Genomic DNA, 17,799 nt, shown 5'->3' on the forward strand with positions numbered 1-17,799 from the left:
AGGTTTTGAAGGATTTTAAATCGGTTCCTCAATGACAAGACAATTTCCAGATTCTAAAACAACTGAAACCAAATAGCAAGATGGTCTGGAAAACATTTCAGTCAACAAAATCAGAAACATATTCCAGATATTGCGAGTTTGCCGAAGCTGAAGAATGGCTTTATCAATGCACAATCAATGCACATATTTTTCAGTCCATCATTTTCTTTTTCACATATAAATATAAACATTTTGATGGCCTTTTCATTAGACGCATTTGCAAAGACAGTTTAACTTTTTATTATATTTTCATAGCTAAGCTTTGCTGCTGCTAACATAGATTCCTGGAGTTTAAGACAGCCATGTTCCATAAAAAACCCCATAAACTGAAATCACTTAACTATCTCATTACAGCCTGTAGAAACTGTAGTGTTTTTGAGAGGCACAGCTACACAGAAATTTGGGAGCAAAGCGGTTTTTGACAGGGACCCAAATTATATATAGTGTATATAAAAAATTATGTCCTCACATCCCAGAATAAACGAAGTACAGCTTTTTAAAGTGAACTGTAAAACTCAAGAAATATTCAAATGGATACAGTGTTGATGACATCTCAATAGCAGATGCGATAAGAATGGATGAAGGAACAATAGATGGAAGAAAAATGCTTGATTGTTTTGTGGTAAGGTTACATTTGGATTGAATGAAGGCTCATAAAGGGTTGATTTGAGTATATTAATTTTTTGGGGGTGGGGGAAATAAAAAATATTTCAAGGTATATTGTAATAATTGTTTTACAAGATTTCGTCACACAGGGAAGTCCAAAGCAGAAAAAACACATCTTTTGTTTTCATGGACATGGGGGAAAAAGTTACAATGAAATAGGAGATGTCTTACATTTTAATAGATCCCCCCCCTCCTGTATTTTAATAGAACATTATCATCTGGTATATGATGCAAACTAATACAATTAAAGATATTATGGAGGTAAAGGTTAAATCAGCCTTCCAGTCTTCTGAGGTCGAGAACATGAGGACCCAGATTGTTGGATGCAATATGCTGACTATAAACGGCTTAGAGAGGACTGAAAAGCACTGTGAAGCGGTATATAACTCTAAGTGCTGTTGCTATTACTAAAAGTGGGTGGGCAGAATCTCCTCCACCCACAAATCAGTCCTATATTAGAATTCAGGTCCAGAGATCATTCTTTTATTTCAATACTCTCAATTTCTTTCTCTATGATCTTGATATACTGCTATGAATTAATTGATGACTGAAACTGATTTTTAATGTTCAGCCAATATTTATGGTGTTCTGAGTAATGTTCTTGTAGAAAATCAGTCCTATCAAAATCAGTTAATAGCACAACTGGGCAAAGTTTCAGGTGACACAAACCATGTGATGAACATTCATTGCTGAACAAGATTGAGGCTATTTGATCATATCTTTATGATATAACTATCCTAATCTGGTTCTTGTACTATAAAGTTGCTGAAATAATTAAATGTTACTGCAGTACTACTACAATTGTTAAATGACTGTTTCTAACTGATAATCCTCTTAGACCTGACTAAAGGACATATTGTCTTGGGGGTATATGTTTCTCTTGGCAGACTTCTCAATTTAGCAATGTAAGTATTGATGATTATCAGTTATCACTTGGTCTCACAAGACAGATTCTTGAAGAAACTTATGAATTTGAAATGGATATTGTTTTGTAGAATAAGGCTATATGGTCATACCAGGGGTGAAATCCATCAGGTTCTGACAGGTTCTAGAGAACCAGTAGTGGAAATTTTGAGTAGTTCGGAAAACCGGCAAATACCACCGGCTGGCCCCAGAGTGGGGTGGGAATGGAGATTTTGCCAATATCCTTCCCCCAGGACTGGGAAGGGAATGGGGATTTTGCAGTAACCTTCCCCTGCCATGCCCACCAAGCCACGCCCACAGAACCAGTAGTAACAAAATTTGAATTTCACTACTGGGTCATGCTGATGTCTATTTGTAGCCTACCTCCTGAGGAATATTCCATGCCATGTAAACATGGCTTTTGAATTCATCCATCCAAACTTCAGCCACTCTTAATGCATTTCTTCGGACATGGGATGTTAGATCTTCTGTGTATGGCTTATGAGCTCGTTCAATATGGGCAATCCTAGAGCAAGGTAGGACTTCAACGCTACCGCCACACTGCCAGACCTAGAAAAAAAAGTATTTTGCTATATTGGATAGATTCATTTTACCAAATGTTAGTCCTTTGACCAGATTTCACAATGTATAAAAAAGCTCTCCTGGTAGTATACACACTTCAACTCATAGTTTATGAAAGCAGTTCATACACTATGGTATTAAATATAAAAAGTTGTATCTTAATTTTAGAGATATATTTGTCCCCTTCCCTATTTAGAATTTAAATCTGGATATCTGAACCTCAGGGAAGTAAAAGAAAAAAATCAAGTAACTTATACAATGCTGAACTTACCTATTTTTGACTTCTAGTACCCATTTGAAGTAATTCTGTGCAAATTATGTTTTAGGCAAAAGTGAGAGGATAAGATACCATCTTAAATACATTAATCTAAGGCCTTCCAAACTGAAGAACTCCACCCCATCTTTGGAATATTCTTAAATAAATCATCTCTACAAAATATTATTGTTATGTAGAATTTTGGGAGATTATTTTCTTTTAGCCCTACTATGAAATCTTTCTGGACTGTTTTATTTTAAATTAATCTTGTATCTCATATTGGCTGAAGTAAGTAATCTGGACCATTCAATCAAAAATGAAAAATTAACTTGGTCAGGTTTGTTTATTTCCTATTCATAATAGGTGACAATACCTTGAATAACTTGTATGAGCTATTAAACAGTCTTCCTTAGTCCTTGGATGAGAGAAAACCAAGAAATGAATATGGAGTTAGTAGAATAAATTAAGAAGCCAAAAAAGGCAATGAAAAACAATTTCCATATTGTTGCCAAAGAAATCCATGAGAAGTCCAACTCAGATGGAAGGCTTTTCTTTCCATTCATCTGTTATGCCATGTTCAGTGACCTATTTTATATATTTAGACCATTTGGCTACAATACAATAGACTTTGGCTGGGGAATTGAAGGCCACATATTTTAAAGTTGTTAAGATTGAAAAACACTGAGATATTTGATAACATTAAACACTAGATGAATATGGGGAAAGTTCCTGATGTTTATATGGGTGAGTGCTCAGTTTTCTTTTGGGGGGTGGAGGTGTATCCAGTATATGCTAGAAGATAAAAGTTTTATGCAGCTTCTACCTTATATTAATTTCATCATTTATGCCGGCAGGAGCCTCTTTTTTATGTCTGGAATTTTGTTATATAATGAAAAGAAAAATGGGGCACTTTTCATCTCAGGGATATCAAGCTAGTATGGAAAGCAATAAGATATTATTAATATCATATACATTTGTGAAGAATGTTTTAAAAAGTACCTATAAACTGTTTTTCATTAATAAAACAATAACGAATAAATGATGCTTGTGAATGTTAATAGATTTTGCTCTGGCTGTACATGTCAGTTGTTTTCATTTTTTTTTAACAATACAGAAAACTACAATAGGTCCATAGATTTTTAACAGAAAATAGAGACAGAAAGTACAAAATATGCAAATATAAGGAGAAAACAGATAAAAGTTTCTATCCTGAAACATAACGTCCCCAAAGTTTATGAATGAGATCCATTTTTGTTTTAAGTTTTATTGGCTTCCAATACAGTAAATTTCACAAACAATGCTAACATCCATATTTTTCCACTTGGTCCATATGTTAGGATGTTTTGGTGCTTATCAGGGTTTGCAGAACTAATCTTAGATGCTATTAAAAATAGGAGGAACAGTAAATTTACCCCTTCCACTATTTCTTTAAACTAGCATATTACATTTGGAGCTTTAATTCTGCGGTAACTGACTGCCTCTTAAATATGGACTGTTATACATGACACACTATTCCCCCGTCCCCAAATTATATGTGAATACATAGTGAAAAATCTCAAGTTATGTGTCATGTTGAGGGGGAATTTTATTTGACTTTTATTTCTTTGGTGTCTATGTTGTTTTTTAAAAAAGCTGCTGTAATTGCCATAAAATTGCTTTTACGTGAAGTTTTTAAGAAGAGATTGGACACACATTTGTCTGAAAAGGTGTAGGAACACCTGCTTGAGCAGGAGGTTGAACTGGAAGACCTCCAAGATCCCTTCCAACTCTGTTATTCTATTATTTTTCCTGACAGGCACATGCCACGTAATGGGACAAGAAGATACTCATATATCCTGGTTTTGCCACTTGGTTCAGTAAGATATATATATATATATTTGAAAATCTGGTTTTAAGAGTAATAAGAAAACATTTTACCATTCAATTTAGAATTAAATCCTATTAAGACCAAATACGTATTTATCTTTTTTTCCCCTAAATGATTGTCTGAAATTCAGGAAAACTGAACTATCTCTCCTTGAAACCATAATTTACAATAGCAGGGGTCCAATCTCATAAAACTGATATGAACAAAAACTTCATTTTTAAAAATCATTTTCACCTATATAGCAGTGACGTGCAGTCAGGGGAGGCACAGCCTCACCACTGTCAATCATGAAAAGGAAAAACAACATAAACAGGAAAAGGTGAGTGCTGAGGTTAGGCTAGCTAGCTGCTGCCTCACCTGAATGACTGCCTGTTTTAAAAAGCCTCTAAAAAAGCGCCCTCTACTATGAGGCCGGAAAACTGCATGCCTCATTTAGTCTGACTTTTTAGGCGCAAAGTTAAGTGAGGGTTAAAAGCCTAAAAAATCCTGAGGCAGTTGAGGCACGCAGTTCTCCTGCCTCATAGTAGAGGGCACATTTTTTAGATGCTTCAACTCTGTCATTCTGTTTAAAGCTGCAGCATCGCGCTCACTCTTCCTCCTCTCTTCCTCCGTTTCTGATGACGCCCAACTCCACCCCACGCTCCCTCTTTTTCTTCAAATTTCCTTTTTTGTTCTTTTTTCTTTAATAAATGCAATGCTCAGGCATTCTCTCCTCTCCCGTGACACCCCACTGACTAAAGCACTTTCTTTCACCTGCCTGACCCTAAAGCACTTTCTTTCGCCTGCCTGAGCTCTGCCGTGGGCGAAAGAAAGTGCTTTAGTCAGTGGGGTGTCGGGGGAGAAGAGAGAATGCTCAGACATCAGTGCCTCACCAGCCATAAACCTCACCACAGGTCACTGCTATACAGTAATAATTTTATACACAATATAGAAGGATTATTCTAGCTACAAACTCTATTTCTTCTAAACATTGGAATTTCACAGATGTGTGGATCACAGTTACTATTTCTCACATTAAGATGCATAATAAGGTTGTTTTGTATCAATGACTAACAACTTTGAAAGTAATATGAGACCAAGTTTGGCATCGTAACTAACCCTGGAGACATCCTTGCAGTAGTGGGTTGCAGCCGGTACGCCCTGGTACAGGAGTCTGCCTGGATCACTGGGTACCATTCCGGCCAGTGCTCTGGAGGGCCCACCCGCCCATCTGCACTCCTTACCTGTCTTTAAAGCCTTCAGAATTTCTGTGCATGTGCATGATGCGTACAGTGCCTGCGCGATGCTCCGCCAAGCAGCTGGAACATCACGGCGGCTTGCGGAGGCGTCGCTGGAAGGTAAGATGCATGCACACGCTGCATGCGTTCATGTGGAGGCCGGTGGGCCCCATTGTAACTGTACCAGTTGCAATGGGTTCCAGAACCCACCACTGCATCCTTGGTACCATGAACTTCATTTATTTGCATTCCCACCTATTGGATTATCTGTCAGCAGATCTTTGCAATAATAATAATGAGTGGTGTTTACATTCCTTGCTACTGGTTTATTGCAATTCTATCATCTATATCTATCTATCTATCTATCTATCTATCTATCTATCTATCTATCTATCTATCTATCTATCTATCTATCTATCTATCATCTATCTATCTGGTTATGTGTTTGTATGTTCTAGCATAACTCTGGAATATCTTGAGCAATTTCAAACAAACTTGGTACACAGATGACTTACTCTCTGGAGAAAAATACTGTGTGGGTAAGACAGCCCTAACACCCTTTGGTGTGTGTGTTCTGTTAAGATACATCTTGTTGTGCCGTACTTCCATACTGACTTCTACTGTACAGCACAGTGGAGTTGCCAGGGTAATGGCTTCACAGTACTCCACAAGGGGGCTACCTTTGGTAAGGGGGAAATCCAACATTAGAAACTACCATTGGTCCGGACATTTCCTCCCTATAAATAAATACCCGGGCAAGGACAGGTTATGAGCTAGTAGGTTCATAAATGACTGTCTCATTGACCCAGCCCTATTCATAGTAATTAAAAAGATTGCAGTTTTTCTTTTTTGTTGTCTATTGTTTACATTCCTTAATCTATTATTCTCAAGCTAATGGGAGAAGATGTCAAGTTGCCCAGAAACTAATTTAACACAACTGTATGGTGTTTCCCCATTATTACAAATCAGCATATTGTGTAGAAATTGTATTTTTCTTCATACATAAAATGTCAAATTATGCTACTGTTAATTTTTGAAGCCCAGTGAAGTGTAAATCTGTACAACGGAGGCTGAACAACAATTCTTGGTATTGAACAGTCCTGATCTTTTTAATGAATTTGAAATAAGAAGGCATCATTTAATATTCCACTTCACCATATCTTTGATTTTGCTAATAATTCTTCATTTAACTGCAAAATTAAACTGCACCTGCTTATAACACACACAAGTACACAATTGGCCTGATTTAACATGTGCTACAATATGGTTTGTAAACAGCAATTACTCAGTTCCTTGGCACACTCCAATTAATCAAACCTGTGGGTCTTCTCCTTCTTGTCTAAACACTGTCAGTCTTTGTTCTATTTTTGCAGTCTCATTAATTACACTGCTTCAAGAGGCATGAATTCATTTCAGATCTTAAATGCTAAGCAGAAGCTGTCAAGGCAAGGGCTGATACAACTAGCTGGCTGCACAGAGCAGAATCAAAATCCAGTCTAATTATTTATAAGGATTCATGCAACTAATGTTTTACAAATATTGACCTAAACGCATCCAGCTTCCTAAAATAAAATAAACATAAAACAAAAGCACCTATTATCCATTGTTTGACCCCATGATATATGATAAAGACAATAAAAGCAGCTAAGAATTTATATTGGATGGGGAAAAAAGGCTGGTTTGGGGCTGAACTATTGTAGCTGTATATTGTGGGTGAGAAAATAACCTAGGAAGATGTTGAGTCAGCTCATGCCTTTGCTGTGTGCTCACACCATGACAGAGACAAACTATGACTCCAGTGGTGGGATTCAATTTTTTTTACTGCCGGTTCTGTGGGCATGGCTTGTTGGGCATGGTGTGGCTTGGTGGGCATGGCTTGGTGGGCGTGCTTGTGGGCATGGCAGGGGAAGGATACTATAAAATCCCCATTTCCTCCCGATCAGCTAGGATTCAGAAGGCAGAGAATAGATGGGGGCGGGGCCAGTCAGAGGTGGTTATTTACTGGTTCTCCAAACTACTCAAAATTTCCGCTCCCGGTTCTCCAGAACTGGTCAGAACCTGTTGAGTACCACCCCTGTATGACTCCCAAGGCAGGTGAGAACGGTAGTTTACCAGCATTTCTGTGGCCACATGTGCCTCATGCCCAGTGGAGCCCTTTCAAGTCAGTCTTTGCAGAAGCTATGGATATTTCTGTACAAAGCCTAAGGCAATTGGAGTTGTACCACATCTGGAAAATATATTTCATACTTTTCCAAAGACCTGCTCAGAAGTTTTCAAAAACTCTATCCAGCTATGGTTATAATACATAGATGAAATAATCTACCTTCTAGAAAAAAAATCCAGGAATTCAATATGAAAGGAGGACTCTTAAATGGTAAAGTAATGGCTTTTGTATAAACTTCTTACCACCATGTAGGTATGGTCTTTTATTCCATGCTAAATATAACTCAAGCATGGACATGGCATAATATCCTAAGCTTCATATGCATGGTAATAGCTTTTTCCATGCTTTTCTTCTCAGTCTGTGTCTTTCATCTTTTATAGGGCTCAAATTTGGTGCTTTTTAAGAACTCGGTTTAATTCCACAAAGGACTAGCTTTTTTCTGAAAACAGTTGCAACTAAGACCCAACTGCCTCTAGGAAGGAAATCTCATTTGAGTGACATCAGTGGAGCTGGGTAGAGGTTTATTTAGAGATGCCAGTCTAGTTTAAATAATTGAACAGGACATAAATTAGTGTCTGAATCAGAACTGTTAATCTAATTAGCTATTAATAATACTGTATTTTTGGGGGTGGGGGCATTATTGGGATGTTTGGAGAGTACAGATTTTCCTGTCCTCAAATTCAGGCCACCATCCTCATCAGAGGCAGCAGTCTTCATTGTGTCCAGACATGGAAGCAATGTAAAAAAACAACAACAATGGGTTAAGAAAAAACAATGAGTATATCCTATTTCTCTTTCTCCTCTCCTTCTCTTAAAAAATCAGTTAATAATTATTAAGGGAACTGGAGATTGCATGAACTGAGACAGAGTAGAGGAATACAAGAGCAAGGATAATTATCATAGATTAAAGGAAAATGGAAAAAGAAGACTTGAAGTTAGAGAACTCTTTAATAGCAATATCACTTTGACTTATATGCCACTTCATAGTGCTTTTACAGCCCTCTCTAAGCAGTTTACAGAGTCAGCATATTGCCCCGAACAATCTGAGTCCTCATTTTACCAACCTCGGAAGGATGGAAGGCTGAGTAAACCTTGAGCCAGTGAGATTTGAACTGTCGAACTGTAGCTAGTAGTCAGCTGAAGTAGCCTGCAGTGCTGCACTCTAACCACTATGCCACCTTGGCTCTTTAAAATATCAGATAGTTTCATGCTTGCCTAATATTTGCCTGCTGAGCTTGTTCAAACATTTAGCGAGTAGCTTCACCAACCATTTGCTGAATTTACTTCATGATGAATTTGACACCCTTCCAATTGCTTTCCTCAGTTTCAGTCTATGATCATTAGCATGCAATTTTCAGTGAAAGGGCCTGGATTTGGTACATTAAAATACACTCATCTCATTTGGTACATTAATATATACTCATCTCTCTCCCACTGTAACCCCCAGATAATTCACTGATCACAATGACAAAACAAAATAAATTGGCAAAAAAAAAGTGAAAGATGCCCCTTTTCTTTCAGCATGGGTCAAACTAGTATTTGGATCAGATGTGAACTAGTTTTGTTACTCACCTTTTCTTGCTTGCAGGGCTTTTAAGTAATGTGCTTTCTTTCCCCCAAAGACTGAGATCATAAAGATGATTCATAGACAATGGATAATGTTGCTACTATGTAAAATTATGCCTTCTGTAGCTACAGGAAGCCTACTAAGGCATTCATGGGGAAAGGAATAGAAGAGAAAATTGTGCCACTGGAGGCATGACACAGACAAATTGAAGCAGCTACTGGAATCAACTTTGCACAGAGAAAAAGGCAATTGGAAACACAGTGACAGAAAAATAATTCTTGCACTACTTTCAAAATAGGGCTGTATCTGTCATGAAATGCCAATAATTTTAAAATCATATCCTTCCACTCCTTCAGGCAATAGAGTTCATGATATCCAGGCCACGAAGCACTTCTGTAATTATTTTAATCCCATGGAAATATACTGAGGAAACGTCAGCTAAATCCTAGCAAATGTTTCAGATGTCAAACTCCTGCTCTACATCATTAACAGAAAAAAGACTGCAGATGAAGTTTTTCCTCACCAGTCTGCTGGGGGAGAAAAGAACTTTACCTGCGTCTTAACATTTAGCAAATACAGCTTTGTACGGGAAGGTGCTTACTTGGCAATCTTATTTATGAGAGTAACATATGAAACCTTTTTTTATATATATCTTTCTTCACATCCAGATGAAGGGCACATTATATACTGAAACAGACCTCCAATGTAGAAAGCAAAGAACCCTGTTTGAATCTCTAGAGCACAGGTGTCAAACCTGATCATGTCAAATGATGTACTGTGAGTTATCATGACATTTTTTCCCCTTTGTGGAGCTGGGCTGGGCATGGCCTGCACGTGACGCATCTGGCCCGCAGACCACCAGTTTGACACCCCTGCTCTAGAGTGGCTAGCAGTCAGTGAGAAGCAAAACACTTCCCCATCATAACAGAGTTTTCTAATTGTTCATCAACAGTTAGGGAGATAAAACAAGCATTCTGCCCCTATGAGGACAATCCTCACTGAATTGATCACATTGTTTTGTTTTTTAAATCCATAGATGCAGGCTGAGAAATAGTTACAATGATTTGAATAGAAATCCAAAACAGCTCGTCACAGCAGAGAATACTCGTGACCCGTCAAAACCGTGCTCGACTAAGCCGCGCCCAATTAAACCGCGTCGCTGACATCATCAACAGGGCGACAACAGCCAGCGCAGAGAAAGAAGGGCGCTTTAAATAGCGCTTTGAAAGCAAGCTGATTCAACTTAAGGTAAGGGTTAGGTTTAGGGTTAGCTTTAGGGTTAGGTTTAGGGTTAGGTTAAGGGTTAGGGTTAGGTTTAGGGTTAGGTTAAGGGTTAGGATTAGGTTTAGGGTTAGGTTAAGGGTTAGGTTTAGGGTTAGGTTTAGGGTTAGATTAAGGGTTAGGTTTAGGATTAGGTTTAGGATTGGTTTAGGGGGGTTAGGTTTAGGGGTTAATTTTAGGTTTAGGGTTTACAGCGTGCTTCTGTCTCCGTGCTGTTGTCACCCTGTTGATGATGTCAGCTACGCGGTTTAGTTGGACGCGGTTTAGTCGAGTGCGGTTTTGTGGTGGAACCGAGAATACTAGCATTAAAGGTGGTGTTCTGCCAGTTCCACCAGTTCGGCCAAACTGGTAGTGGCGGCAGCGCTGATGTCACCACTGGTTTGGCTGATCTGGTAGTGGTGGCCAAGCTGATGTCATCACGCATGCGCAGAAGGTCCTGCACATGCTCAAACCTACATCATGCTTTTTGGCTTCTGAATTTGCTTGGTTTAGGCAATGGGCTCACACCAGCTAGCATTCTCTTCAACTGGGGTGCGTAGGAGAATCAGGAAGAGACCTCTCCTCCCTATCTTATGTTAATAGAAGACTGCTGGATTTCTATTTGCATTGCTGTGAAATGCTAGTTAGTTCACGAAAAGGACAAAAACTTAACATTGCAATATCACTTTTCCCCCTGCCCATTACCCAGTAGACTAGAGAGCAGAGGAATTCTGAGTACAATGAGGCATGGGAGAAGTAACTAAGTGCCGAGGAATTATAATAAGTAATAATAAAGATGGAGTGATTTGTGTTACAGCAATGAGGCAAGAGACATGCATCGGAAGTAAAAGGTGAAATGGTGAAAGATAAATGACTGAAGTATCAGAAAGTTGCAGTGCCCTGCTACTGAAGTTAAGGTTTTGCAAAAGAAATAATGTTCTACGATGCAGTTTATAATGCATGGACTTGTTATGATGATTTATTTATAAACTCAGTTCTTTGCAAAGAACATTATTTTTATGACTTTCTATAAAATTAACTTAAGATTGTGGTATAGTGCTTTTCTCTGATAAATTGATGCAACATGCAACTCATTTTATGGTTATCTGCATTCTGTTGTAGTTACATTTGCAAGTCTAAAGGCCTTGGAACTCTCATTTTCATAAGCTAGAAATAAGAGTAATCAAAGCAGGATAATATCCATATTATAATTATGTAATTATAAAGGATATATTGGCTGTTTATCTCACAGAGTAATTATTATTCATAAATGCTGCAAGTCACTGATGCCGTATGCCTACAAAATGCTTTGTAAATGCATATATCATCTTAGTACACTGAAAACTTTCTAGCACAATGAAGCTACCTCTGGAGCTGCAATTATGAACAACCTCTGATATGTGTTACAGCATATGACAACAGTAAAATAACAGAACAAATAAAATGATTCCACCACAATCAATTACATCACATTTATTAAAAATAATGTATATATGGGAACTAGAGTAAATAGAGAAAAAGATATTTCATGATGACCAGCATATGTTCTTCTACATATAAAAAAACCCATTAAAATAAGCTTATTATTTTGTCTCTCCTAATGGATTAAGGTTCCTTAGGGGCTCATCATTTCATTGGGCTCATTCATCTGTTGTTTGGATTGTCTTTTCCTTAGCAACCCAGAAACACCAAGAACAGGCACAACATTTAAGTAGATAAAGAGCTATCACTAGCATTTTCCTAAGCACATTTATCTAGGACTGAAATATGATTTATTTTAATCAGTTTTACAAAGCAGTGGTAGAGAGGTCAATTCAATGCTTCCAATTCAATATTTTCTCAGGCTTTGCATGGTTTAAAACAAGTGCTGAAAATTTGTCTCTGTAGAAATGGCTGCACATTTCTTTTTTCTCTCTGTCCAAAAGTTATTAGCATAGTTTCCCATCATTTTAGGCAAGAAATACAAGACAGCTGCACACTAAACCTTACAAAAAGATGAATATGAGTAAAAACAACTCATTTTCACCAAAACAGAAAATCCAAGTAATTTCTTTTTGTCTTCTGCAGATAAAGGTTTGGGAGCCCTCCCCTCCCGCCACTAAAATTTTGTTCACCTTAGTTTAAAATTTAAATATTTTTAAGAGTCATGGAACATTAGTTTATTAATGACTATTGGTCTTGATTGAAATTTACTGTTTCTGGAATCATGGGGATTTATTTTTGTTGTTTGTCTGTAAATCAAACTAGACACCAGTCCATGTGGTTTTCCAGGCAACTTTTGGGAAGTAATTTGCCTCTGCCATCTTCCTAGGGCTGGTTGACTTTGTGCCCAAACCAATACTAGAACTCAGGGTTCTCCATTCAGTGCCCAGCACTAATCATTAGACCACGCTGGCTTTCAGAATGATTAAGTAGAATATATTAGGAAATATATTGATAAGAAGCAAAAGTAGAAGAGCACTATCACCCTCCTGCCAATTCTTATGAACATTCTACAATTGAAAATACGCTAAGGGTATTCATCAGAATCTTAGTTCCCAAAGCATAATAGGATAATTCAGAATGGATTTTCTTTTTTCTCTGTACTGAAGCAGATAGGTCTGAACCTTTTCTGGTTAAGGTGGGCATCTACAAAGTTATGATAGCCTGAAATTTTGGCAGGAAATTAATTTTTTGCATAAAATGATAGAATGGAGGACAAAGGGGGAGAGAGAGGGGGAGAGGGAGAAGGAGAGAGAAGGAAAGGGAGAGAGAGAGAGAGAGAGAAAGACAGAGACGGCCCAGTCTCCCTTCTCTTCATCCAACACTACTTCACAATGGCTGCCTTCAAATCACATCAACCTTTGCTTTCAGGCAATCTGAGTTCCTAGTAAGTGGTGGTCACAGTAAGGTGAAGGAAGAAATTTTTAGTTTTACCATTTTCTCTACAATGTAGTTATGCTTCATAGTTGCTGACCTCTGATCTGAAAAGGCCCTGTGACAATTGTTTCTGAGAGCATTAGCACTTGACATGATCCATTTTTTACGGAAGAAGGCCAGCAAATTAATCCCTGATTCTTTCACCTTAGTACAGTCAACTCCATTTTTTAAAAGAATATCTTAGTCCTTACGGACACCTCTTTCGATTGCCCACCTGCCCAGCTTCACCTTCCTCCTCAGCCGCATTTAATGGTGCTACCTGTATTGCCCACAGCAAGATAAACAATATTGCCAATTATCATTTCCTCTGTATTCAAACAAATAAAATAAGCATTTGAAAAGGACAAAAAGATTTTAAAGGGATGCAGCTCAAAAGAGACTACATGTATTTCTATAAATACTGGGAAGCTTTTGCCTTCATAAACTTCAGATTTGTTTGAAAATTTTAAAACAATTGAGCAATTTAAAACTTTTCTAAATCCCCAGACAGTTTTTTTTCAGATTGTTCCTCTTGTGCATTTTGAGCTAGGAGCAAGGAATTTAAATCCGTACTTTTAAAGTCGCTTGTTTTCATTTTCATCCTAACTCTTACTTTCTTTGTTCTTTGGACTATTTCCCAGAGGGCAATTTTCATCATACAAATATCTATAGGCTTTTAATCTAACTGTATCTTAAAATTACAGAGTATGTAGTAATCTTTTTCATTTATTTTGGAAGGTATTTTTCATAAGCAAATGGAGATCTTGTTGACTTTCCCAAAATTCATTTCTTAGTTAGGGGACAAAAACAAGACATTTGCATTGTCCATCAACTATGGTACTGTTGCTTCTCATAAGATTGCATTATAAATATTAATTTATTTATATTCAGTTATAACTAAGTATAGTTATGAACACTATGTGAAATGCTAGATATACTGTTGGAATTATCACTCCATTATAGCTCTGTAGTTTATTTTGACCCTGTTAAAGCACTGTAATGTATTTTGATGCAGCTAAAAGGGTAAAAAATGCTATCCTTGCACACTATGGACTTTCAAATGTGAATATACTTTTATATAGGTATGGTTGGGAATCTCTGGAATGATTAGAAAAAGAATGTCTAATTTTTTAAATGATCCGGCACAGAATCATGTGCCTTTATCTTGTCCTGTCCATCAGTGTTAATGTTATTACTGGGTGAGTTGAATTGTCTGCCCAGTATATTACTTGACAGATTTGCGGCCATATTCTGCCATGAAAATTATTAGAAAGGTCTCATAAGGATGATTGATTAAATTCCTTGCCAGTGAACAGAATTATCAAGTCATTCAGCTCAACACACAGTGCACAATTTCAAAAAGAGAAGCCAACTTTCTGTGGAGCTGTTCCAATTCTGTCTTGACTCACTGATGGGCTATTAAGGAAGATGTAGCCATTTCTTCTCTGTAATATATTTTTGTAAAGAATTTGCCCTTCCATCTGTTGACGTTTATTAATCTGAGAAAAAACAAGGATTAGAGAATATAGAGTAAAAGTAATTATAGAGTTCTTTTGTTGCCTTCACTATGTTTGAAGTTTTATATAGACAATTTTATCTTCTTCTGAGAGCCAGTTTGATTAACTATTGGGGCATCAGGTTATAAAACAGAAGATTTTGAATTCTAATCCCATTTTAGGCAGAAAGTCACCTGGGTGATCTTGGGCCAATCACTTTCTCTCAGCCCTAGAAAAATGAAGGCAATGGCAAATCATTTCTGAAAAAATTTCCAAGAAAATTGCAGGGACTTGTTCAGGAAGTACAGTAGATATGACTGAATGGAATCAAAAATACATAAATAAACATTTCTCTATGATCTAAACATCATAGTTTTGCTTTCGAAAGGGGGAAATGTAAAATATCATATTTGGTAAAGAGAAATGTAGGGTACAAATACAAGAAGGAGCTTAGAAGAGCAACATTGGAGAAGGACTTGAACAACATGCTAAATATGAGCCAGCAGTGTAAAATATCTGCTAGAAGGGATAATTAATATGTTCTGGTATTTAGTAATGGGCAAAAAAAGCAGTCATCCAAAACAATCATATGAATGGACAATTCTTTGATTCAGCTGGGTCTAATCTGTGGAAAATTTAAAAGCCAGTACCAACTTTTGAAGTGGGCCCAGAAATGCACAGCTAGCTAATACATTGTAATATAACTTAATGACCTTGCTGCAGTGACAATAGAAATAGCCACATTCTGGAGAAAGTGATGTTTGTTCTGTACAAAGACTAAATTCAGAATAAGTTCTGAAAAAAATTAAAGCATGCCTTATTGATTCTAGTTCAGCTTTCCCGGTATAGGCAATATGCTAAACAAGATTGGTAAAAGACATTAATTAAGACTTCTATCAGTCATATTCTGTTAATACGGAGAAGAAAAGCCTCAAAGGAAGATTAGAATACGACTTGGCTTTTTAGAAGGGAAAAAATATTCTTCTATCCAGATAAGAACATCTCCAAACATTTTTGTCCCCTAGAAATGTCACCAAGAAACTATGCAGAAATTTTACAGCTGGCTCAAGAATTCTGGGAGTCGAAATCCAGAGGTTGTAAAGGAGCCATAGTTGCCCACCCCTGCTCTAGAGAATTAATGTATGGAAATCATATAGAACTATATGTTGCTTTCACGTTGATGATAGTGCTCCTCATGCTTTCAGATAACTCTGTGAAATGATTGCAAGTAGATGATTACTGACAAAGGATGCAATGCAGACTATTATGTTAGGTATAAGACTATGGGATACAGCATGGGTGTCAAACTCGCGGCATCACGTTGCCATCACATGACATATTGCAACATGTTTTCCCTTCCTGGAGCTGGAATGGGCATGGCCCGTGGGCCGCCAGTTTAACACTCCTGGGATATAGCATAAGTAACCAAGCACAAGCTTCTGACCAACCAAGAATGATAGGATATATCAGAAGCAGAGGTGAGTTATAGTGGAATTGTGGCCTGGCAAATCATGCGCTCAGCAAACTGGTACCGACAGGTATAGGAATCCACCCCTGATCAGAAGCCTATTTGTCTTAAACTCATCCCTGTCAGCCACGCCTTGAAATGCACTGTGGTTTTTAGACAATTACTATAAATTAAGATAATAAAAGCCAGTGAAAGTGAAGATGCAATGTATGCTATTCAATTTTATATAATGCTACATCCCGTTTACTAAAATGGTTGAAAAAAATCCTGCCATTAAATACTTTGGGGGGAGTGTTAGATGGAATCCCAAAATATTAGTCATAATAATAACAATGAATCTGGGGACAGAGAAACTATTTAGAAGACTTTATGAAGCAAGCAGCCAAGTAGGCAGCAGCCATCTGGAATTTGTAGCCACTGTTTAAAATAACAAGGTGCTAACAAGATAACTACCTGAATCGGGAGGCACTCACAACAGTCACTCGGGCCCTTGTGACCTCTAGGCTGGAATACTGCAATGTGCTCTACATGGGGCTGCCCTTGAAGAGCATCCGGCGTCTTCAGCTGGTACAGAACGCGGCCGCGCGAGCGATTGTGGGTGCACTGCGGTTCACCCACATTACACCTATCCTCCGCGAGCTGCGCTGGCTACCTGTCGATTTCTGGATGCGCTTCAAGGTGCTATTAGTCACCTATAAAGCCCTGCATGGTTGTGGATCTGGATACTTGAGAGACCGCCTCCTGCCAATCACCTCCCTGCGACCAATTCGATCACACAGATTGGGCCTCCTCCGTATTCCATCGGCCAGCCAGTGTCGGCTGGCAACCACAAGGAGGAGGGCCTTCTCAGTAGTAGCCCCGACCCTTTGGAACGAACTCCCCGTGGAGATTCGTACCCTCACCACCGTCCAGGCTTTCCGCACAGCCTTGAAGAACTGGCTAGCCCGTCAGGCCTGGGGATGAAGATAGTTGCCCCCTCCCGAATGATGAATGCATGTTGCCTATTGTTTTTATTATATGTGTCTATGTTACTGTTTGCATTTCCCCTTCCCTGATTTTATGTGAGCCGCCCTGAGTCCCCTCAGGGAAAAGGGCGGCCTACAAATTTCAATAAAATCAATTAAATAAAAAAATCAATTAAAGTGAAAGTGTTGTCCACAAGAATGTAAAGCAGCTGCTTGGAGATTAACAGGAAAAAGAATTATGGTAGCAGTGCTGGGAACCAATTACTTCTTCAGAAATATCTGAAGGGGAATAATATAAAAGGCCTCTTGTACTAAAGAACCTCTATTTTTTTAAAAAAAGGTGTTGATTTACTTTACCTTGCATTCTATAGACTATTCAAAGAATCCAAAAGAATAATCAAATATACCAGTTGCAGAGAAAATTAGCCAATATTTTTTCCTGACCCAGTAT

General features: G+C 38.0%; 1 protein-coding gene across 5 annotated transcripts in view; it reads right to left on the minus strand.

Moving 5' to 3' along the window:
- GALNT18 (polypeptide N-acetylgalactosaminyltransferase 18) overlaps positions 1-17,799 on the minus strand; it is a 391,276-nt gene that overhangs the window by 97,103 nt on the left and 276,374 nt on the right. For 4 of the 5 annotated variants that reach the window (XM_087718060.1, XM_087718044.1, XM_087718037.1 and 1 more), the window contains exon 7: positions 1,993-2,178. The exons of the other annotated variant lie outside the window; for it this stretch is intronic. In XM_087718060.1, the coding sequence (XP_087574186.1) occupies positions 1,993-2,178 (186 nt within the window). The remainder of the gene's footprint in view (positions 1-1,992; positions 2,179-17,799) is intronic. 5 annotated transcript variants of the gene reach the window in all.

This window comes from Thamnophis sirtalis, unplaced genomic scaffold, assembly GCF_051295495.1.
Source record: "Thamnophis sirtalis isolate CommonGarterSnake01/CBP01778 unplaced genomic scaffold, rThaSir2_p1.2 scaffold_1, whole genome shotgun sequence".
NCBI lineage: Eukaryota > Metazoa > Chordata > Lepidosauria > Squamata > Natricidae > Thamnophis > Thamnophis sirtalis.